Below are 24,117 nucleotides of genomic sequence, written 5' to 3'. Positions count from 1 at the left end.
GACACCACTCCTGAGCAAAATAGTGCACAAGATGCACCAGGAGCAAGTGACTCTAATCCTAGTTGTTCCTATGTCGGCAGACAACCTTGGCTTCCACATCTGCTCAAACTGGCAATGTGTGATCCAAACAAGCTCCCGTGCCTGTACAACATGCTAACACAACACAAGGGAGCATCTCTCCATCCACGCCTGCAATCTATGGACTTGGCAACTTGGCTCCTGAAGTAATCTTTCACAAAGGTGTATGGATATCCTAAAGGAGTAACAAAAATCCAACACCAGACACAGCTATTTCAATAAGTGGAAAACATTTGTGATATGGTGCAGGTCACAAACACTAAACCTAACAGAATGTTCCCCAGCTAACATTCTACATTACATGCTCTACCTACTAGACTCCGGTTTAGTATTTAACTCCATCAAAGTACATCTGGCAGCCCTGTTGGCTTACACCACTTTCCAAAACAAGGTGACCTGATGGAAAGTTCCTCTCATTAAAGCATACATGGAAGGGGTAAAAAGGCTATGCCCTCCAATTTCCAACCCTTTTCCGGGTTGGGGTCTTAATGTCGTGCTCTCCAAGCTCATGGGTCCACCTTTTGAGCCTATGCACAAGGCCAGCCTAAAACATCTGACTTACAAAACTGCATTCCTCGTAGCTATCACCACTATAAGACAAGTTAGTGAGCTACAGGCTTTGTCCGTACAAGTCCCTTTCTTCATAATCCACAAAGACAAGGTTGTCCTCAGAACACATCCTAGGTTTTCTCCTAATTTCATCTCAATGTTCCATGTTAATCAATCCATAGAACTTCCTCCCCTCTTTCAGAATCCATCCAACTCAGCTGAAAGGAGCCTCCATACACTTGATGTAAACAGACTAGCTCTTTGTTTCCATAGCTCCTGGGAGAGAGGGCGATCACATATCAAAAAATGCCATCTCCAAATGGATAGACAAGTGCATACAGGTCTGCTATTCCCTATCAAAAAGAGCGTTACCTTCCAACCCCAGGGCTCACTCTACCAGAGGTGCAGGAGCTACCTTAGCCTTCATTGCAAATGCCCCTCTAGATGCCATTTACAAAGCTGTTACACTGAGTTCCATTCATACTTTCACACAGCATTATTGCATTAACACTCACTCTAAAGCAGATTCACAGGTGGGACAAGCGGCTCTAAAACATCTCTTTGCCGCTGTACCTTCTCACTTCCCACCTCCTCCAGATACTGCTCACTAATCTATGCAGAGCATGTGATCTAAGCAGATCTACGACCGTAATCGTATTTGTGGTGCTTGTATCTGCTTAGATTCACATGTGTGCAGCCTTCCTCCCCTACGGAGTCGAAGGTGCATAGATGTACTTCTAGGTTATCTCTGTTTCTGCTTTATCACATCTGTACGTGCTACACTTCATGCAACCTTATGTCAGAAACAAACAATCTGAGGGACCTTGACGCATGAAGGACCTTGGGCACAGTACATGTCACACAAGGGATAGTACTACTAGCACGCCCTGTCGACGTCCGTTTTTGAGTTCGAAATTAAATCTTGTAATACTGTGCGACTATCGCTAGATGTCGATCTATTCAGAGCATGGGAATCTAAGCAGATACAAGCGCCAGAAATATAGTCACAGTGACTAAGGTATCCCATATATATTACAGGGCATACAGTAGCGGCCCTGTAGGTATGGTTAAGTTGCTCAACTCCTAGAAAGAGCACTGTTTGGGCGGCTTATAACTTCCCCATGGATTAATCCTCGCAAAACTTTGTAAAGTATATGGCCTCCTCTGAAATATTCTGTAAAGTTTGGTACGGTTTTGTCTGGGGGATGGGTGGACAAGTTGTAGGGAGTGTCCCAAAATGTGTGGAAATACTTATAGATGCATTGGAAACAAAGTTTTGCTCATGCCTACAGCCCAAACTGCTGGATGGATTTTCACCAAATTTGCGCCAGGAGCGGCGGCTTGGCCCCAAAAGCGTGCTTTCGTGTATTTGGTGTAAATCCATCCAGTCGTTTTTTTTTTAAATCAGCCAAAAAGTAGCTAATATAAAATGTGTAATATCTGGATCCGGTCCGCAGACATACTTCCCTTTTCGGTTCGCGGACACCCTTCTTGGCCAATCAGTGATGTGATGTCCGCGGACATTGTACGTGCCCGCTGATTGGTCAATTAAAAACGTTAGGTGTCATTTTTTTTAACGCTTGCATATTGGAACCGCGTACAGCTGCCGTTGTCCGCAGACATCGCAGTAAGAACATATTAAAAAAAACAACATTGCACTTGTCAAACTAATGAAACAATCTCTGGCGAGGTGAGGGGTGATAAGGATGGGATGGGACATGGCCATAAAAAGTAAAAAAAAAAAGGTGGTTTTTCCTATCTGAAGTCTGCAAACAGTCCAGATTATCTAGGATAGGCCTTTGATGTTCGCAAACATCTCAGATGTTCGGGGACATCCATACATATTTCTGCATTACAGGGTTGGTGAAAAGCAGTTTATGGATGGCTTATAACTTTGGTGCCACTCAATGAAACTGCATGAAATTTTGCAAGATCATGTTGGACATAACCATAAATGGTTCTACAATGTTTGGTGCTATTTCGCCAAGAGGAGGTCCCAACATATTTGAAAGGCTTTTAAATCTGGTGCTGTTTGACGAATCTGCACAGATGTTTGCAAAACTATTTTTAAGTTTGGTTGCATTTTGTCAAGAGGGGCAAAATTAGAGGGGGGTCTCAACATTTTTAGATGGCTTATAATTTTGTTGCCGTTTGATGAATGTGCACAAAAGATTTCAGAAAGATTATAGACCCAACCTTGAATGTGTGGGCAAAGTTATATGACTGTTTTATGTACGTACATTTTGACACTTTTCAAAAAATAAAGCACGGACGGATTTGCAACTTGTGCAAGGAGCATTGGCAAAGACCTGAAAGCATAGTTTTGCAAATGTATCTGTTTTTTTAAAGTGTCCAAATGTAAGTACAAAAATTGTGATATAGCTTTGGTGCCAGGGCAATGGGCCTGGCACTGAGCAAGGACAAATGTGTACTCTGATTTGCTTATTGGGGCATGCGGCATGTCCGACGCCCTAAGTTTGAACGGGAACAAATATTCTGCTTGCGGCTATAGCCTGAAGTGCTGTACCAGATTACAACAATCCTGTGCGAGGAGCTTCAGCAGGACCTGAAAGCATGCATTTGCACATCTGTCTTGTGTTTTATTTTTCCAAAGTGTTAAAATGGAAGTACAATAAAAGGTGATTTACCTTTGGTGCATGGACAGTGGGCCTGGCCCTTGGCAAGGACGAATGCCTACTCTGATCTATTTGGGGCATGCGGCATGGCCGAAGCTCTAGGTTTAAATGGGGAAAAACCTGCTTGGGGCTGACGCCTGGAGTGCTGGGTGGGATTTCGGCAAACCTGCACGAGGAGCATCAGCAAGGACCTGAAAGCATGCTTTTGCAAACCTGTCCTGTTTTACTTTTTTGAAAGTATCAAAAAGTAAGTACAAAAAATAGTGACACATTGTTGCTGCCCGGGCAGTAGGACTGGCCAAGAGCCCAATGCACTTGCAGCTAAATAATATGCAGAAAGGTTAGTATAGTCCAGCCCCCCCTCGTAGAGTTTTGTTTGTATATCATAGGCTATTATAGGGTGTTTAACAATTTTGGTACCACTACCATCTTTGCCAAAGAGATTATCACCGCCTGTGATATTGGTAGATGAATCCAGGCATTCACCTTAGCTTCCTAGAGTGTTGATCTAATTCTCTGCATATAGGGTTGCCATATCAGTGGCTAGCAGAATACCCAGGTACTTAATATCTGCGGGCACTATTTAAAGCTGGCCTGTGTGTCCTCTCCTGTGGTGCAAGGTGTCAGCGGTAGTATCTTGGATTTCTCCCAATTAATTTTCAACCCAGATAGGGCGCCATATCGCTGAACGTCAGTCATTATTGCTGGTGGTTTTGTTTAAGCTCTTTGACATACAGCAGCATATTGTCTGCATATAGTGAGATAATACTAACATTCAAATAGGTATTAATCCTCCTGTGGTGATGGAATTCCCTCACATAGCATGCCTATGGCGAATACAAATTGAGATAAGAGGCATCGCTGTCTCGTTCCACATGTGGGGGATATGGTCCCCAATTGAATTTTAATTGTCAGTATCGTTGCCTTCAGGGATATATATATATATAGTAATCATATTTTGTAGCAACTGGTTGCCTAGCCTGGACCTGTGTAGGACCTCGAAGAGGAACAGCCATTTGACGGAACGCCTAATGTGATCATCGCTGGTATTGCCGGGTTTATATTGTGTATGAGAGCAAACAGCCTTTGCAGGTTATTCTGAGTTGATCTCCCTGGTACGCAGTCCGTCTGGTCCGGTAATATCAAAGATGGCATGTGCGGAAATAAACTATTTTCTAGTATCCTGGCGAATATTTTATTATTTGTATTCATAAGGGGTAGTGGTCTATAAGATGTACACCTCAACAAGGATTTATTGGATTTAAGGAGGACTGTAATTAGGGCTGATCATGTGGATTCTGGGACAGTGCCTGTGTTGAATGCATACTCATACATTCCTAGGCGATGTGGGGCTAGTTCCTCTGTATATTCCTTCTAGAACGCTGCGGTCCATACCAAGAGCTTTATTATTGGGTAAGGATCGTATTGCCTTCTTTATTTCTTCCACTGTCAGGGGGGTATTAAGTATTGCCTGATCCAAGTCAAACCACCCCAGGGCCACCTGGTACAGGAAGGATTGCATCTTGGAATCGTCTGCGTCGAAATGGGCTGAGTAGAGGGCATTGTAGTAGTCCTTAAAGGCCTCATTGATTCTCTCATCATCCCTCACTCTATCTCCCTCGTATTTCGGTTTCCACTATGTATGTGGGCTCTTTCCGAATAGCCCACACCAGCGTTCTACTTGGGTGGTCTCCTTCCCCATATGCCCCAGCTACGGCCGGGTGCGTTAAATACTTGACCTCGTTGGCTGCTATACTTGCAAATTCATCCGTGTCCTTTGATAGTTGTTGAGTGAATGGCCCCACACGAAGCTGCCTGCTTATTTTCTAATACTTTAATTTCTGACTCCAGCAACCGCTGTCCTGTGTCCTGATAGATTTGAGAATCCCTCCCTCCCTGGACATCTAAGTGCATACCTTAAAGGCCTCCCAAATTACATTTACATTATCAATTGAACCAGTATTGTGATCGAAGTATTGCTCATATACTGAGTCTTTGTCAAATGCATAATCAGAAGGTTGGATATGTCAGGATGAGGCTCAGTTTATAAATAAACACAATCCCAATGTGCCAGCTTTTTACATATTGGCCAAAATTCATAAGAACTACTATGATCCCCCCCACCCCACGTGGTAGACCTATTGTCTCTCTGCCATCAGTTCTGTTCTGGAGCCATTGTCTATTTATGTTGACCATTTCCTGAAACCATTTACTAGAGAAATGCTTTCTTTTGTGAAGGATTCCACGGACATGATCCACATCATCAGCAATGAAGCAACAGACATCCTTGTGACTCTCGACGTCAAAATGTTATATACTTCAATACCTAAATTGTAGTGTCTACAATAATTAGGAGAATTCCTAAACAAACGTGTACATCCACATACAGTTCCTACAGTTTATCCTTGAGTATACAAGACTAGCCATGACAGAATATTTCTTTTTGTTAAAAAAACAATTCTTTAAACAAATAAAAGCAGTAAGCATGGGAGCGACTTTTGGCCCTGACGTGGCAAACCTTTATATGGCACATTTTGAAAATACTTGAGTGTATTCCAACTCTAACCCATACCAATGGTTCATGTCACTATGGAAACAATACATAGATTCCATTTTTATGATATGGACAAGCGACCAAACACAGCTAATGTTAATGTTAAAGGTATTTGTACCTCACACCGTCGCCAACGGAATTGGTCCCCAGGCGCTGTAAGGCGAAGAGGGAGTAGGATAGTGAGAGGAGTGCTGTGGTTACCAGACATTTGGTCGAATGCATTTGATCGAATTACAATATGGTCGAATGAATTTGGTCGAAAAAATGGTTGAATTTTTGTTTTTTTTTTTTTGGGGCCCCCCCCCCCCCCCCGAACCCCTGTTTTTGGTGTTAAAACAACTTTTTTTACCTATTTTTACCTATACTAGAGCAAAAAAAAATATATACTTTTAAAAAAAAATTCGACCTTTTTTTTTTCGACCAATTTGTCATTCGATCAAATATATTCGACCATTTGACTGGACAGCGAGTGCTGTTCTGTTGGCAGCTTTAGTTTAGTATACACTGTGCGCTGAGCTTTGGTGCGAGTATCAGATCGATGTCAGTCCTTGTGTGCTGTTGGTGCGGCTTATGTGTTTGTTGTTGCGGTGTGGTGAAGTGCATGCAGCTTGCTGTGCAAGAGGTCGTTGTGTGAGTTTTTGTGAGAGTTAATTATGCTGAAACTTTGAGCTTTTTTCGTTAGTGGGTTATATGTTTTGCAGCTAACCTTCGCAATATGGCTAAATGCCTAGATTTTGAGAATCCTGTATGGTGCGGGATAGGCCTGGTTTTACAGTGCACTTAATTTCACCATACAATGGGCAAAGGTGTCGGCTACACCTAGATCTGAGAGTTCTGCAAAGTCGCGAAGAGGTTTAGGTTTCATAATCAACTACGTTTCACCATATAGTAGACGGAGATGGTGGTTACATCTAGATTCAAGAGTCATGAAGAGTGGGAGAGAGACCTAGGCATCTAATGCGTTACGTTTCACCATGGAATAGACAAAGGGGGAGGCTATACCTAGATTTGAGGGTCCTTTGGAGTAGGTGTGAGGCTGGCTAGTGTATAAAATTCTGGCCAAAGGTGGCATATGCTAATATTCACAAATCCATCCAAAGGCGCACAAGGCAATGTTCACAATCCTACCTAGATGCCACTCAGGCCAGTGTTCACAAATTCTATCCAGTGAGGCCCTTGTTATCGTTCATAGTTCTATATGGGTCAGGCGCAGGCTAATGTTCACAGCTCTATCCAGGCATGACATTTACAGTTCTGTCTGGATGCGACACAGGCTAATGTGTAAATTCTATCTAAGTGTGACATTTTCTAACATTCACAATCTATCTAAGTGTGGGATTGCTAACATTCACTGTTCTATCTAAGTGTGGCACTTGCATGTGACTCGGGCTAATGTTCACATATTCTATATAAGTGTGGCACTTGCTAATATTCACAAATCTGTCTAGATGCGACACAGGCTAAGATTCAGAGATTTCCTCGCCTGGTTAAACCAATGTGACCCCCATATCAGATTCATTACCACCCAAGATGAGTACTTGCCAGTTTTCTTGATCTAGTAATATATAAAAATGGAAACAAGCTAAATACAGATTTATATCGAAAGCCGCCAGTTTGTAACAGTCTACTTCATTTCGACAGTTTTCACCCCAAGCCGTTGAAACTTAATCTGCCATATGGACAATTTCTGCTGATAAGGCAGAACTGTGCCAAGAGCGAGGATTTCGCTAAACAGGCAAAAGATTTACAAAAGTGATTAACACAGCGTGACTACCCAAAAAGGATTGTTAGGCAAGCGAAAAAGAGAGCAGCTGACATTCATGGGGGCATCTGTCTAGTACCTAAAATAAGACCTAACAAAGATAAACTAGCATTCATGACAACTTTTAGCCCCATCACTAATACACTCCAACGTATTATAAAAAAGAATCAGCATCTTGTCAAAAACCCAGGCACACTACAAAATAAACCCCTTTTTGCTTTCAAATGAAGCAGCAATCTTAAACAAAAATTGGTACAAATATATACGCATTCATCAAGTGTAAATTATCTACGAACTTCTTGGGGACCCGTAATGGGACACTGTTAATGTGGCCATTGTTTTGCATGTCATTTTACAAACATTAAACATATTTTTAAACGTAAAATTATCAAGTGGGTTTTGACAGCACATACAAAACTGTAACAGTCAAAATGTCATCTACAGTATTGAATGCCCATGTCATTTACTATACGTAGGCAAGACTATTACACCTATAAAACAATGGATATGTGAACACAGGTCATATATCCGGGATCAAGTACCTGCGAAACCATTGGTAGAGAGCTACATGGAACTGAAATATACAGACAACGGCATTAAATGGTGAATCTTGAAAACACTTTTTCAACACCCCATAGGGAGAGAGCTAGTCAAAAACCTTAAATTACTTGAACAGAAATGGATCTGCTGATTAAATACAGTAAATCAGGGCCTGAATATTTCTGTGGAGTGGAATGAGTTGATTGAATGACTAGACTCCAGTAAGTCTAAAATATCCAAGCAGGAAGATCCCTATATACACTTGGCACACAATAATTTCTGCCTTAAGTGTCCCCATTCCACCATTTTTAATTTCACACAGAGGGGAATGCAGAACCATATAGTGAACAGTGACTGGAAGATCTCAACATGATGTGTCTACAATACTAATAATAATTATTATTATAAATGATTAAGTATAGGTAGAATAGAACTGTTGACGCATACGTGGCCTGAGAATATATTACACTTGATACAAGACATAAAAGATTATTTTTATATATTTTAATCATTTGGCATTTAATACTAAATGATAGAAAACAGAGAAGCTGATAAATGTACATTCCTTCCATCCAGATGAAATAGTTGTAAGTCAAACAGTAATAAAAAAAGACGAGATATCCATTACAATGTGGCCACCAACATTCACAGATGTAGTGAGCAGGACTTGCTGTAGCATGTCGTCCTTAAATAAGGAGCCATTCTACTTTGTAAATCGGACTTGATGTTCCAAGAAAGCAACATGGGAGACATTTAAGACAGAAATTGGCTCTGCGAAAGCAACGGCAGGCGTCTCACAGCTCTATATTAAACGGGGAGTGGTTTGAGTGCACATCAAAAGAGTTCTCTGACACTATCGACACAGTGATCTTTATACAGTTTAAACACCCAGTGCCTAAAATCACACAGGACCGCTGACTGCAGCCGGTAGAACGAGCGCAGAGGGGTGGCTGAGTTAGGTTAAACAAACAACCAACAACAGGAAGTTGTCTAACAAAGTGCTGGCGTAATGAAACCTGACGTTATGTAACTACGGGCCCTTGACTTAAGATAAAGTGACGAAACGATCAGAAAACAAACCGCAGCCATGAGAGCTCACATATGAGAATAATGAACCACACCCAGAATGGGTAAATGACAGATTATAGAGCGACTTAAGAAGTAAGGCACAATTCTTTAACACAAGGAAGAGAAAGGTATGAAATGTTCTATTCACAATAAAGAATTATACGTTGTGTATGACACATTAGAAGTGTGCAGAAGTTTAAAATGGCTAGTAACTAGCCCAATAAATAAATGTGGATAGACATTTTTTTATTTTGTTCATTTTTTCACATCACAGTTGATAGTAGAGAGACATGAACACTTTCCATATTTTTCTTATAGGTTTCTCTACATAGGAGAACACTTATGGGAGACGCCCAATTTATCCGGCCCTGATGAAGACCTATAAATCTAAGGAAAGAGTTCACATTTGATAGCACAAAGAGAGGCCGAAACACACAGTGTGAATCATATTTCCTACAACTAAGCCCTAGAAAAGCAGCAACTGGTCTATAATATATATTAAGTAAACAATATACATTGTACTCAATATATGAGGGAGGAAAAGAAAATGTAGAAAATCCCCCTGACACAATTACAATAGGTTCTTTAAACCCGAGAGAGTTTGTCTTTTTCTAGCTTCCTGTGTTAATATCTTATTTACAAATTTAATTTGAGTACTATTTCAATATAAAATAATGTTGTATGTATGTTAACGGTGTCGTGCAATGGTTATTAATGTGAGAAATGGTTAGTATGGTTAGTAATGTGAGGTGTTTTTAACTGTATTGAGTTATTCTATATTTGTCATGAAGCGAGTGGGATTCGCACACATCCAAACACGATTTTAAGTAAAGGTTTTGATGAGATATGTGTTTTTATGAAAAAAATATTGTTTTCCAATACCGCACAGTACAGAGAAAAACAAATGTTTGGAATGATAGAAGTTGTCTATCTGAACCGATCCTGATCATTTTGTTTTCTTATGATCTATATATTTAGTGACATCATCTCTGAACACCGGGTCGTTCAGAGCTTGATTTGTAAACCTCCACCTGGAGGACCTTGGCTTGGGCTGGGTCCTGTTGAACACAATAAGCACCTGGGAGGGGTCGGACAGAGTTCTGGGCAGGCTCCCACATTCCGATATTCCTCAATGTGCCTGACGTGATCATGATTGAATACACGCTTGAATAACAAGTGTACTCTTTCTTCATGTTGTTCCTGTGCCTCCAATATCGACTAACTCATGATACTCTGCTATCTCCCTTCATGTTGCTCCAGTCTTCGGGATATGCATCTGCAAGGAGTTGGACCTACCCAGGTCAAGTGTAATTGCCATGTTGAAGTCCCCCCACCCCATATTATTTCAAACCCCTCCATATTTATGTATGTGGCTCGCACATTTCCAGCTGAAGTCAGGTTTATCTACGTTCGGTGCATTAGATATTAATCGATACAACTCTCAACCCTAGCACATCGCCACCAATATGAGGTATCAACCTTCACTATTATTTATCTTGTCATGTAGTTTATATTCCACGGAGTGTATGCAACCCCTCTTGAGCATCTAGAGTGGGGAGCACCATATCTGTGTATCCCCGTCTTTGTGCTGCTGGTAATGTATCCTCCCGTTTCATGTGCGTTTCCTGCAGCATCAGCACCCTTACTTGGTGTCTTAGTGCATGACTCATTATTCGTTGAAACCTCTTGCCATTTTTCATCCCCCATATATTCCAAGACCTTATTGTAATGCTATCTTGCATGACCCCATATCATAATGTCCATAACCACAGCATTTCCCACATCTCCCCGGGAGTTACCTATCTAAGTGTGTGCGGCTCCGTTCTCAGAATCCTCGATAATATTGCTACCGTCTAATCTTGGGAATTTATACTGTGCTTGAACATTTAACAAACCCTTAATTGAACCCAACCCTGACAGAAACCAGAATATACCGGCTTTATTTTCTCTCAGCCCCTTCTACCTCATAAACTGTTGGCAACTGCAGTTACTGCACTGGGTGGACGTGTGCCATCGCAGGAGCTCCTCTTGATTGCTGCTGATCTCAGATATGCACGCCTCTCAGCCTTGTGATTATTGTGCTCTTGGTTAGTTTTGGTAAGTGGACAAGGGCCGACCTCCCATGCAAGTAAATCGGATCTCTTGCATTACTTAATAGAGTTCAGCGAGGGGAAGCTTTGTTTCTATGGGATGATACTGCAATTTCTTTGGCAGATCTCTTTGCTGACACCAGGTCTGTGAAAATTAGGGCTTAAACATATCCTGTATGACTCTGTTTCGCCAGGTATATCATTGCATATATCACCCATTACTTGGGGAGCACATTTTTCACCTCCTGGAAAGGTTTCCGTAGCTCCTGCACTTGTGGGCTGAAATCTGGGAAATTTCCGAATCACTGCTGATCCGTATGACAATTTCCCCTTCTCTCTAGCTGCCTTCAACAGGGTGCCTCTATCCCAGTAGTTGAATATGCAACGTATGATTGGCCTTTCAGGGGACCCTGGCAAGGGTTTCGGGGCAAGAGATCTATGTGCCCTCTCAACCATGTAGTGGTGTGAGACTGTTGGGTTGCCGAGCACTTAGTAGGTGCGCTATGAAGGGTTCCATTTTGTCTACACCGTTGATTCCGGGAGCCCTAAAATGCATTGAAATTACTTTTTACGCCCATAGCATAGCTCAGTGGCTCTCACCCTTCTCATCTGTAAAATGTAGATCACATGTACAAGGAGCAATATAATATCTGATTTGAGATATTCACAAACCATTCGATCAAGTAAACTCCCTGATGATGTTTTTCTTTTTGTCTTTAGCTGGGGATTCACATCTCACTGTCTCATGAAAAGGAGCCCCTAGGAACAGGTGAGTGACTATATTTTCTTTCACATCTCGTTATCGTAGGTGAACAACCATGCTGGACTTTAGCCAAAGGGAGATGAACAGACTGTGTGGCTTAGGGGCAAAAAAGGAGAGGCCAACTGTGACTTTATGCAAGCATAAGTGACGGAGATATGTTCACTGTGGTTCACATTGAAGAATTGGCACTGCAACTGTGTTTAAGATTCAGACAAGGGACATTAAATGAAAGGGAGGGAGAGGCCAACTATGGTCCAGTTTGTGGTTATAGAGGTGCCTGCTAGGAATCGGGTCAAATAAAGGAAATACTTCTTGTGAGTGAGCATGAGGTATGAAGACGTGACTATTTCTCGGCAGTGATCCGAACTAGATGAGAAGCAATCTGCTGTGATTTCAGATGAGTGAGTCAGACCACCATGTGTGATTAATGGATCTTTTGAAGGAAAGGAAGGCACCTTGAGTGATACAGTTTGAGTGAGAGCACATTTGGCAAAAATTCTGCTTTGAGGAAAGGAGATGTCTACTCTGATATGGATGCATAAGCAGTGTAACAGCTACACTTTTAAGGCAAGGATGGTAGATGTCATTTTGATCTTTCTGCCTCCAATATTACTGCCATTGTTTAACACAGTGATCTCTAACAGACAGCCCAGGAGTTTGCAGAAGCTCTAACTACCTTAGAGCGTCCTGCCCTCCTGACTGTGCTAAAATGAAGTTACAACATTAAAATATGAAAGAAAAACAGAAAGGCGCATTGTTTAGTCATGTGCAAGTTGATATCCCTTCTTGATCTTCTGCTAATAGTGCTATACCCTTTAGCCCAAAGGTCCTCTCTAAAGGTTCATTATGGACTGACTTGGACAGAGGGGGAAAAGCAGTGTAAAGACAAGGCAAAGCAGCCTGCAGGCTAGAGGCACAAATAAAAATGTGTCACCTGGAGTGAGTGGCAAGGGATGAATGGTGAGAGGATGCAAGCAGCACTGTAACGGGTACTCTGTGACCCCACACTGTGCAGCACACACATACAATATTGAAAAAGGGCCAACTTTCCGATCACTGAGAAAAGGGTTCTGTGTGGCTTCACCTTTTTGTTGTTGTTGTTGAGCTGACTGCAAAAATCCTTGTAAACAGTAAGGACGTGACTGGCATTTTTAGCACCCAACAAACAAAGATGAATCACAACTTGATTGTCAGAAAATCCATTACTTTCAGAGCTTTTAAAATACAAAGCTAATATGGCGAGTGCTACATGAAATAACTCTATCCTTCTAAACTACATTTTGATTAAACGCAGGTGGAGATTTTCTCATAATGCTTAAGATAATTTTGAAACTCAAGCAGTGTAGGATATTTTAATCGGGAGACATCCATTTTTTCCAACCACCCAAATCAGGCACACATTGTTTTTATTTATTAAACAAAGTTCTTTTTATGAACCTGGGATATGCCAGTTTAACATTGATTCCCAGCAACCCCCCCCCCCCACGTTCAGGACAAGAAACACTCAGTTTTGCATAAAAGGTCTATTTTATTTAAATACATGAGGAACAATCTTATGTTATAATGTATTTATAGAGCGCACGGTCAACGAAGGCGTCATGGTGCTAAAGACAAAAAATTAGGCAGGAAGGGTATAGAAAAGATAGGTTTTCTGTGAGCGCTGTGAGAAACGTGGAGGTGTCTCACCCGCTAGTCTCTGGGGATCTGTCGTCCAGGTGGTCAGGACTTGGTCATCGCTTTTGGATCCAGTTCCTCAGGGAGGACTAGTGCAGGAAGATCACCTGGATGATGGGTCTTCAGGGAGTGGAAGTGGGACACCGGACGGCGAGATGTGGTATCCTCTTCCCTGTAACACCTTTTCCCCATCCTACCAGGTAAGGTACTTAGGAATTCAACCCCCCTTCCCCTTTTCCAACACACACACTTTGTCACGGACAGCTCACTGTGAGAGAAAACGGACTAACACCCGAGCCATATACCTGACATGTCCCAATAAAATGGTCAGGCAGAGTCGGGCAATTACTGATCATTACACACACCTGCCTTCATCACACTTCCCTACATGGATAAAAGGTGGAGCATGAAAGCACACTCTGAGCAAGGAAAAACACACGAGTTAGCAGCAGTTCCAAGATGGCAGTTTAACACAAGGAGAAAGACGGCAAGACCGAGGAGGGTTGCAAGGAGGGAAGTGCCCTTGACCTTTTCAACTAAAGACCGTTACTTTCAAGAAACTTCGAGGATAAGAAACGTAATACCCGGGATCAAAGGTGAAGGAAACCTTCATTGTGTGTTGGCGGTATCCGGGGCTCTCCCGCGTCGAAAGCTAAGTCGGGGAGGATAATTTGCCTCTCCGGTACTGTCCTTGGCTCCTACATCAAAGCAGCAACGGTAAAGTCAACACAGCCAGTGAGTTGGGATACTGATACCAAACCGGTCTGTGTTAAAGCCAAGGTTGCAAGCGGCAACATTGTATAGAGAAAACTGAAGAGAACAGTGTGTGAAGCATATGAGACAAGGGACGTGAACATAATTAAACTGCAGATGAGTGACTGAACTTTTGAAGCCAAGACAGATACCGTAAACAGAGTGCTCCGGCGCCACGTTGGGTGCTCATTCGAAGGTCTCTGTTAGGTATCCAATTGAAAGGTGGCAAATGTAAAAGGGAATTGTGAAATGGAAGTGGTCCTGCAACAGGTCAAGCCAAACCCTCTATACATTCGATAGTCTTGGATAGTTGATGCTAGCTGAAATTGGTCCAGACCCAGCTGATGAAGACTAATCGTATTAAAAAGGGGATCTGAGCCTGGCTTAGGGGGGTTCCGGGGTGAACCGTGAGTCACCCGAGAAAGTTTATCCTATGAACATTGAGAAAGAGGATCTGAGCCCAGAAGAGGGGGATCCAAAGTGACGATCATTGTATTAAAAGGATTTGAGCCTGGCTGAGGGAGATCCGGGGTGAAATAGTAAATCACCTGAAATTGAGTACTTGTAAGAGGAAAATAATGTATCATTTGTTTTGTCTTATCAGGCACTCTGCATGAAGAGACTTTGATAGGCAAAGAGACATGGGCACAGAAGGCCCTGATACCAATGATTGAACTGCATCCTCATGCTCAAGGGGCAAAGGATTGTGCAACGCTCGGGTGAACGGCCTTGTCCCGTGCTGAAAACGTGGGGAATGGAGGCCAACGGCCTGAACATCCTGACATATCATTTTGTGAACACTTCTTTCTTTTTCATAAACCGTACCCCCACACTATTTGTATTTAGAGGTAAGGATTGACAATAGGTTTTTTAGTATAGGCCCTTTTATTTTTGACAAGACACCAGATTACATAGGCGTTTATCATACCCTTGTTGAAATTCAATAAACACCCTTGAACTGTGGTCACTTGTCTGTCTTACTGTTGATACCATGCCTTCCTTACAGCCCCAAAACAGGTAATGCTCTTCAATAGTTCTCAACCTACGAGGAATAGAATTCCATAGCTGTGCTTCAGCCACCAATACGAGAGGCCTTAAAGTGAGGCACAGAAACCAAACCTGCATCGGATGAACAAAGTGCTCGAGCCGGAATATATGGTTGAAATTTCATCTACAGGTATTCGGATCCGGAGCCATAAAACACACGTTGGACCAAACAGAGGGCTTTAAATTGGATGCACTTGGCAACAGGAAGCCAGTGAAGGTGGCAAAGTACTGTGGAAATATGGGCGCACCTAGTTTTAGAGGTGGCAACTCTTGCTACAGATTTCTGCAAAACTTGGTGACGCTGCAATAAATAAGCAGGTTGGGCCAAGAGTAAGGCATTACAGTAGTCCATAGTAGACAAAACAAGACAGGATACCACCGGAGCTCTAAATTGAGAAAAAAGAAATAAGTTACTCACTGTAGGGACTAACATACTCCTAGTCTATATTCCCCTTTCCTCCATTCTGTACGGGCGTCCCTCGGTGGTGGGATGTATGGAGGAAAGGCACTATGGACTAGGAGTATGTTAGTCACTACAGTGAATAACTTATAATTACTCCTATGTCCCGTCCTCTTTCCTCCATACTGTATGGTTGATAACCACTAATTGAAGCCCCAGGGAGGAGAGACATTGCCATCCTTAAGAGAACAGATTCCCCAGGACCAGTTGCCTGAAAGCCGTGTCTGATCTTGCTCTGCCATCTAGACAATAATGCTTGCAGAATGCAGAGGGGTAGCCCAGGTGGCCGTCCTGCTGATTGTTTGCCATGGCACATGCCTTTGGAAGGCGACAGTCGTTACCTAGGCCTTGACCGCATGAGCCTGCATGTTTGCTGGTGCCTTCATATGCTGTCCCTTGTAGGCCTCTTGAATGGCCGTGACCATCCGCCTAGCTATCGAGGCCTTTGATGCCTGACTACCTAGTTTTGAACCACCGAAGGTGACGAACAAGGCATCTGACTTGCAGAAGGCCTCTGTCCTGTGCAGGTAGACTTTTAGGGCTCTCCTAACGTTGTGACAGTGTAACACCTTTTCTGCCTCCTCCTTTGGATTTGGAAAGAACTTTGGAAGGACTATGACCGCATTGAGGTGAAAAGAAGACACCACCTTTGGGAGAAATGCAGGGTAGATGTGGGGCACCACCTTATTGCGATGGAACATGGTATAAGACTCTGATGCTACGAGGGCCTGAATCTCGCTGATCCTGTGCGCTGATGTAAGGCCCACAAGCAGCGCTGTCTTGATTGTGACCAATCTGATGTCAACAGACGCTTGAATGGGTTTTTTTTAGTTGTTTTTTTTTTTTACAATGTTATTGATTTATTCAAACAAAAAACAATACAAACCAAACACGCAGTGCATATATCAACAGTTCAACTTTTCATTGCTTAATTTCGATCACTGCTCCCCTTATCCCACCCCCCTTTACAAGCCTATTTATTCCCACACTCTGTATCTGCCCCGCGTGGTGCGGTCTCCTCTTCAGTGAGTTCTGTCAGATCTTGTGTCGTTCCAAACAATTCCGCTATTAATGATTTCCATGCCATCAGGGTTCCCGCCTCCTCCTCTTCCACCTACATTGCTCGCCTCTTGCCATACTATGGTTTCTGTCTCCGCCCATTTCTGCAACTCTTTCCACCACACCTCCACCCGTGGCCTGTGACATGTCTTCCATCCCATGGCAATCCTTCTTTTTGCGAGCACATATGCTAGATCTTTCAATTTACTAACATACTTAAGTTTCTGCGATCTGGGGAACCCCCCCAGCAAGCAGGCCGAGGCTGTATCTATAATAATCGTGACCCCCTCTTCCGCCAGTTTCTGTGCTACTTCACCCCAGAAACGCTCAATTAATGGGCATGCCCAGAACATGTGCACCATGCCTGCCTTTTCTTCGTCGCCTTTGGGGCATGCTTGTCGCCCAGCTCCTTCAAACCTAGATATCCTCTGGGGTGTCATGTATATATAGTTGTATCTGTTTTAGTCTCGCATTCCTTGACACCTTCTTGTGATACCCCAGGGCACGTTCCCACATCCCGTCCTTTATCGGGGCTCCTACTTCCACTTCCTAGTGTAGTCTTAATTGTGTTAGTTCCTTCCCAACCTTAGACATCATCATCTCGTACAGTCTAGAGATCTCGTGCCCCCCCTCCGTTATCATATATTATATCTATTGTAGCATCTGGTTCTTCTTCCAGTACCGTTTCGGGCCATGTTCTCCTAATTCTCTGCACCATTCTGTGATATGTAATATACTGTCCAATGTGTGACCCCATTTCCTCCCCCAGCACTTCAAAGTCTATGATAGTCCCCTCTCGCCAGATATCTCCCATCGTTACTAACCCCACCGATTCCCAGTGGTTCCTGATTATCATCCTCAGCTGTTTATCTCCCCCTGCCAATGCCACTAGCGGCACCTGCGGGGAGCATATGAATGGGTCCTCCTCATCCGGCATGCCCGGCGACACATCTTCCACCCAAGCATCATAATCTTAGGGCGCTTTTCCATTTCTGTCTTGGGCAGCCAGATCATCTCTTTTAAATAAAATGGGGCACAATCGTTTCCAAACAACCTGGATTCGGGGGTCACTTCATCTGAGAGCCATTTGGCGATGTATTGCAGTTGGCTCGCTACATAATAGACCTCATAATTAGGCAGTTCTATCCCCCCTTTTTCATAAAAATTCTGCAGCTTCCATAGTGCCACCCTATTCCGGGTACCCTGCCACAGGAAATCCCTACACATGCTGTTCAGTTTAGTGAAAAACTTATTAGGTATCAGGTATGGAATATTCCCGAAATAATGCAGGAGCCTAGGTAGGACCACCATCTTAAGCATTGCCCCCCTTCCCATCATTGCAAGGGGCAACTTCACCCAGAATTTCATACAATTCTCGATTTTCTTAATGGCTACCTCAGTGTTGTGCCTGTGCTCCTCTTCCACTGTGTGGTACACGTCTATCCCAAGATACTAGAAAGTACTAATCGCCCATGGTATTTATAACACCGGCGACCATCCCACAGGGGTTCCCTTATAACTGCCTAGTGGGAAAATACTAGATTTTTGGGGATTCACCGCTATACCAGACAGCCCCCTATATCTCTCCATCACTTCCAGGATGTACTGGAGATTTTCTTCCGGGTGCCTTAAGTACAGCAGCAAGTCATCCGCATATAAGGAGATCAGATGTCATTCCCCTCCCACCTCGATACCTATAGTATCATATTGTTGTCTAAGGTATATTGCTAGGGGCTCCAGGGCTAGTATATAGAGCCTTGGGGACCATGGGCACCCCTGTCTAGTGCCTCTACTAAGTTGCCATCTTTCGGATATCACTGATCCTGTTCTGACCCTGGCCAGCGGTTCACTATATAGCATCTTCGCCCACCTTATGTATCCAGGCCCCATTCCATATCCCGCCAGGGCCGCCAGCAGCCATGGCCACTTGACCGAATCGAAAGCCTTTACCGTGTCCAAAGACATAATTGCCATTTCGCCCTCGTTCCTGCTCCCCCATTCAACAACCCGTTGGAGTCGTCTATGATTATGAGTTATATTTCTATTCGGGACATAACCCGTCTGGTCGGGGTGTATATTAGTATGCCAATAACTCTTTGCAGTCTGTTTGCCAAGACAGCCATCAATATCTTGCTGTCTTGGTTCAGCATCGACAAAGGTCTGTAGGAGCCACAGCTATGCCCAGACTTGTTGGGTTTGGGAAGCGGTATTATGATCGCTTCTCTGGGTGACTCTGGCAGCAGTCCCACCTCAAACGCCTCATTTAACATTTCTAACATTGGGGGGAGCACTTCCTCCCTGTATACTTTATAAAATTCACTTGGGAACCCGTCCGCTCCCGGAGTCTTACTAGTAGGCAGCTGCCTCACCACTTTTTCTAACTCCTCCAAAGTAATCGGTGCATCCAGCTCCTCTTTTTCCTCAGCACTTATCATAGGCAGTCCTTTGTCCTCCAGTGTTTCTGTTATCTCCTCATAACTACTTCCCTCCTCATCCCCATATAATAACCTATAATAATCTGCAAACTCCTGATTAACTCCCTCTTGGGTGTCAGCTACACTACCATCTTCTCTCATTATCTTTCTAATTGTGGGTCTGGGGGTTTTGCTTTTGTACAACCATGCCAAAAGCCTTCCTGTTTTATCCCCTACCACATGCCATCTCTCTATATATTTTTTATAGTTGAGGTTACACAGTCTTTTTCATTGCTGCGCACATTTCTGCTGCAGTTTAAGTATCAGCTCCATGTCTCTCTCCGTGTCACCTCCTTCCCTCAATGCCTTTTCCAGTTCCCTTTCTGTTTCTTGTAGGTCAGCCAAGATCCCACCCTGCACGCCTTTAGATTTTGCTATGGCTTCGCCTCGCATCACCACCTTGAAGGCTTCCCATAATGTGCTCGCCGAGTCCACGCTACCCGTATTCATCTCAAAGTAGTTTATAATCTCCTCTCTCATATCTTCCCTAAAAAAGGGATCCTTAAGTGCCTCTGCCCGGAGGCGCCATGTCGGAATCTCCTTGCTCTCAGTGGGCAATATTGCCATCTAAGAACCAGGGGCGAGTGGTCCGAGAGGACCCTCGCTTTATATTCTGCCAGAGTAATCTCTGTTATTACCCCCGGCGTAGCAAAGACATAGTCCAGCCTTGTGTGTAACTGCTGTGGGGGCGGAATAGTGCGAGTATTGCCTTTCTTGGGGGTGTCTCGTTCTCCATACATCTGCCAGACCAAAGTCGTCTAGCAGTGTCTGCAACGCTTTAGCCGCTGGGGCTGGTCTATCAATCTTTTCATCTGATCTATCCACCCTGGGGTTTAATACACAGTTAAAATCCCCACCCCAGATCACTGCGCTCCCCATACACATGCTAAGATTAGTACACAGAGTTCTGAAATATGCTGCCGTATTCTGATTGGGGGCGTATGTATTTACAATGCTTATCTCCCTATTCTCCACCAATCCCCTCAGTATGACCATCCTCCCGTCCGTTTCCGCCATTTCCTGCAACAGTTGAAACGGGACATGCGGTGCCACTCAGATGAGCACTCCTCTAGCATAAGCAGAATATGTCGAGACCACCACAACCCCTTTCCATTTCTTCACAACCATCTCCATCTTTTCACGTGTCAGGTGGGTCTCCTGCAACAGCGCAATGTCTATCTTTTGTCTGTGCAGGTACAACATGACCTTGTTCCTCTTTAGGTAACAATTAAGTCCCCTGACATTCCACATAATTATTTTAAGGTCCCCCATGGCTCATTAGAGTTCCCTTTCCCCTCCCACTGGTGCAGTCCAGATCCCACTTCCATCTCAGTGTATATAGGCTTGTTCTCCATTTCAAACTTCCCCTAACTACAAACACCCCAAACACCCCTTCCCCTCTCCCTCCTCCCTCCCTTCCCTTCCCCAACTTTGCCCCCCCCCCCCCAACTGTTGCCCAGTTCCATCCCTGGATCTCAGGCACCCCTGCATCGAGTTCTTTCTGGCAATAGCCTGTACTCGAAGCTCAGCAGGGTGAGGTCGCCCTAATGGCTATCCTGCTACTTCTACTGCCACTTGGGGGGAGGGGGGGTAAGGTGCTTGTGTGCTGCCTCTCCTATTTGCTACAATTCAGCCACATACTACTATCCAGTTTGCTCATATATTCAATACTCTATATTCCAGTTCATTAAACACCGGCAGAATCGGGGATATCCTAACCTGGCTTCAACACTACCCATCCCTACACATCTATCAATGTCTTTATCAAGTCTCTACTGGGATACCTCGCCGTGTGATATTCCAGTGTGCATAGAGTGTATTAGTCACTTATCTTGCTCTCCTTGGGCCTGTTCTGCATCTTGTTCCGGGCAGCCCTGTAGGTCCAGCCATGTAACAGCTTCCTCTGGGGTATCAAAGAAGAACATTCTACTTTTGTACAACACTTTCAGTCTTGCAGGGTACAGAAGCATATATTTGATGCCAGCCGTGCGCAGCGTCCTCTTCACCGCAACATAGCTATACCTCTGCTTCTGGACCAGCATTGTATAATCAGGATAAACTGTAATAGTGGTTGAGGCTCTTTCAATCGTTCCCCCTTTTCTGAAGTACTCCAAAATCTTCTCACGATCTTTATAGTTCAATATCTTGGCAATTATTGCGCGGGAGGGGCTCCAGGCTTTGGTTTCCTCGTGAGGGCTCTATGCGCTCACTCCACTGTGAATCCCTGTGAGAGTTTATCGGCCCCTATTTCCTGCAGGATCATATTCTCCACATAATCCGTAGGGTCCTGGCCTTCTTCTCTTTCTGGCAGACCGACCACCCGAAGGTTGTTCCCTCTCGCTCTTCCTTCGGCCTCCTCTGCGCGATTCTCTAGGTTAGCCACTTGCTGCTTTAGTATGTGGACTTCCATTGCATTATCAGTGCTAGTGGTCGTGTTAGTTTTTACTGCACTTTCAAGGCTGCTCGTTCTGTCTGCCAGCGCCCTAACGTCTTGTCGCAGCAGGTTGACTTCTATCCCCACCGCGTCTATCTTGGCCTCCAAGGAGGTCCTTAGATCCGCCATTGCTATCCCCCAGGAGTCTATTAGTTCCATTATGGCGTCAATATCTGGTGGTTTTCAGTCCCCAGGGAGCTTTCCGTGGGTACACTTGCGCCCGTGTGCGTCGACATCGTTGGAGACTGCTGTGACTTGGCGAACGCGTCCATCGTGGGTTGTTTGCTTTTGCCCTTGACCACTCTCCCTGCCATCTTGTGATCTGGGTTGAGTATCCCTGGCTGCTCTGTCCGTGGCGTAGCAATTCTATTACTCTGTTTCGCCGTGATATCAGTGAGTCGCCACCGGCCCTGGCAGCTATCTTGGGGTGCCCTGTGTGGATTTGTGTGCGCTGAGCTGTGTACTCGAGTGGGTTATGTCCTTCCACGTTTCCAATTGGCCTGTCTGCCACTCAGCGCAGTTTCATGCTATGTGCCTTTCAATATCGGCTGATGCGCGGCCTTTGCACTCTTCGGGCTATCTGCCTTTGCTTGGCGCCTCGGGGATCATGGTGCAGAGGCCACACAGACATATTCCTCAGACAGAGCGGGAAGGCCTCCCCTCTCCGTCGGCCTCCGCTGCTTCTATATTGTGGGTGCGGTGGTGTAGTTCCATTTGTACTAGGTGCTCAATGGGCACCCTACACAGCGGGTGGCTGCCGCAGTCAGTATTCAGCCTCAGGTACCAGGTCCCATACGTACCTATGGGCAAGGGTATCTCCAGTGGACCTCTTTAGTTTCCCTCCCTCAGCGCGGTTCCAATGTTGCTTCCACTCTGCAAATCTCAATCCTGCTTCTGGAGTGCCTCTCGTATTCACCACGCACGCCCCGGGCCTCCCGGTTTAACAGCTTTTACATCCAGCTGTCCTTCAGTACGTGCTCCTCCTCGCCCCAATCATTCCAGTATATGGTGTTGGGTGCACAGAGCAAGGGGCGATTCGTTATATGCCTTGTGCCGTTGTGCCCCCACTTGTATGCTGGCTGCCTTTATTTTAGCTGTTTTCGCCCGATCACGCCTGCCTTGTGGAAGAAGGGCCCGGCCAGCGGCGCCGGTCCCTCTCGCAGTTTAGTTTAATTATATCCGATCCTTCGAGGCAGCAAGCCTCCTTGCCTCGGTTCCACACACACGGGTGCTTTATCTCCGTGTAGCGCTTGATGCGCGATCATAAAGCTTCTGTGTCCCGCTGATCCCGCGGCTCACAGCCGCTCTCACATGGAGCATCCACGTCCCTCCGCTCCTCATGTGCAGCCCTCGTGTCCCGCAGCACATCTACCCACGGACGGCAGGGAGCCGCGGGCCCGATAAACCTGCGCAGCCGGGGGGGCCGCACGGTCTTCGGGTGCCGGTCCTCCCCTTTCTGCATGTGCGGTCACTGTAACCGCAGCCTTGGTCCGCCTGTTGCACCGAGCCCCTCACAATGGCTCTGCATCCTCGCCAGCGGTCCGCGCACCGTTCCAGGCACACAGACCCTCACGAAATCCAAGGGGCAGTGCTCCCTTATCCGCGTCTCGATCGGGGCTGCAACATTGTCTTCTCTGCCGCGGCCGCTTCCCCTTTGTTCTCCGCCATCTTGGATACTTAAGGTACGGAGCAGCCAGATGCTTCGAAGTTGATTTCTCTTCTTTTATTCAGCCCGATTTGCTTGACTTTTGCAGTTGTGGCAGGGGACCCCTTCAGACACACGTATCTCTATTCCTGAAGCATCTTATCCATTTTTAGTGTATGTCCAAACAAATCATTGTCTCTCAGGCACGTCTTATTCCATGGCCAGTTAGCCACGCCCCCCGCTTGAATGGTTTATGCACCATGGTGCCCAGAACTACTTGAGGTCCCAGACCGGGTGCGGATGTCTGATAGGGGGGTATAATCTCATCAGCCCCGCCAGATGCCTCTTGACCACAGGGTTGGACATGGAGAATGAGTCGCTGCCAGAGTTCCTGTAGGTACCTATGGCCGCTAGGTAAGTACGGCATGTGTTGACCTGAACCTACGACTCTTGCAGGTGTGCCGAGAACAGCACCTGATCCAATGTGCACGCCAATGGGTCTACACCGCTTTCCTAGGCCCAGAAGCAGAA

The 24,117-nt window shown here is 44.9% G+C and overlaps 1 protein-coding gene across 2 annotated transcripts in view; it reads left to right on the top strand.

Moving 5' to 3' along the window:
- Nucleotides 1-24,117, top strand: part of GMPPB (GDP-mannose pyrophosphorylase B) — a 753,730-nt gene that overhangs the window by 206,093 nt on the left and 523,520 nt on the right. For both annotated transcript variants that reach the window (XM_069644189.1, XM_069644188.1), the window contains one exon: nucleotides 11,998-12,046. In XM_069644189.1, the coding sequence (XP_069500290.1) occupies nucleotides 11,998-12,046 (49 nt within the window). The remainder of the gene's footprint in view (nucleotides 1-11,997; nucleotides 12,047-24,117) is intronic.

This window comes from Ambystoma mexicanum, chromosome 2p (genome assembly GCF_040938575.1).
Source record: "Ambystoma mexicanum isolate Mex_15411 chromosome 2p, UKY_AmexF1_1, whole genome shotgun sequence".
NCBI lineage: Eukaryota > Metazoa > Chordata > Amphibia > Caudata > Ambystomatidae > Ambystoma > Ambystoma mexicanum.
Note: the sequence above shows the minus strand (reverse complement) of the source record. Positions and strands in the feature narration are given on the sequence as shown.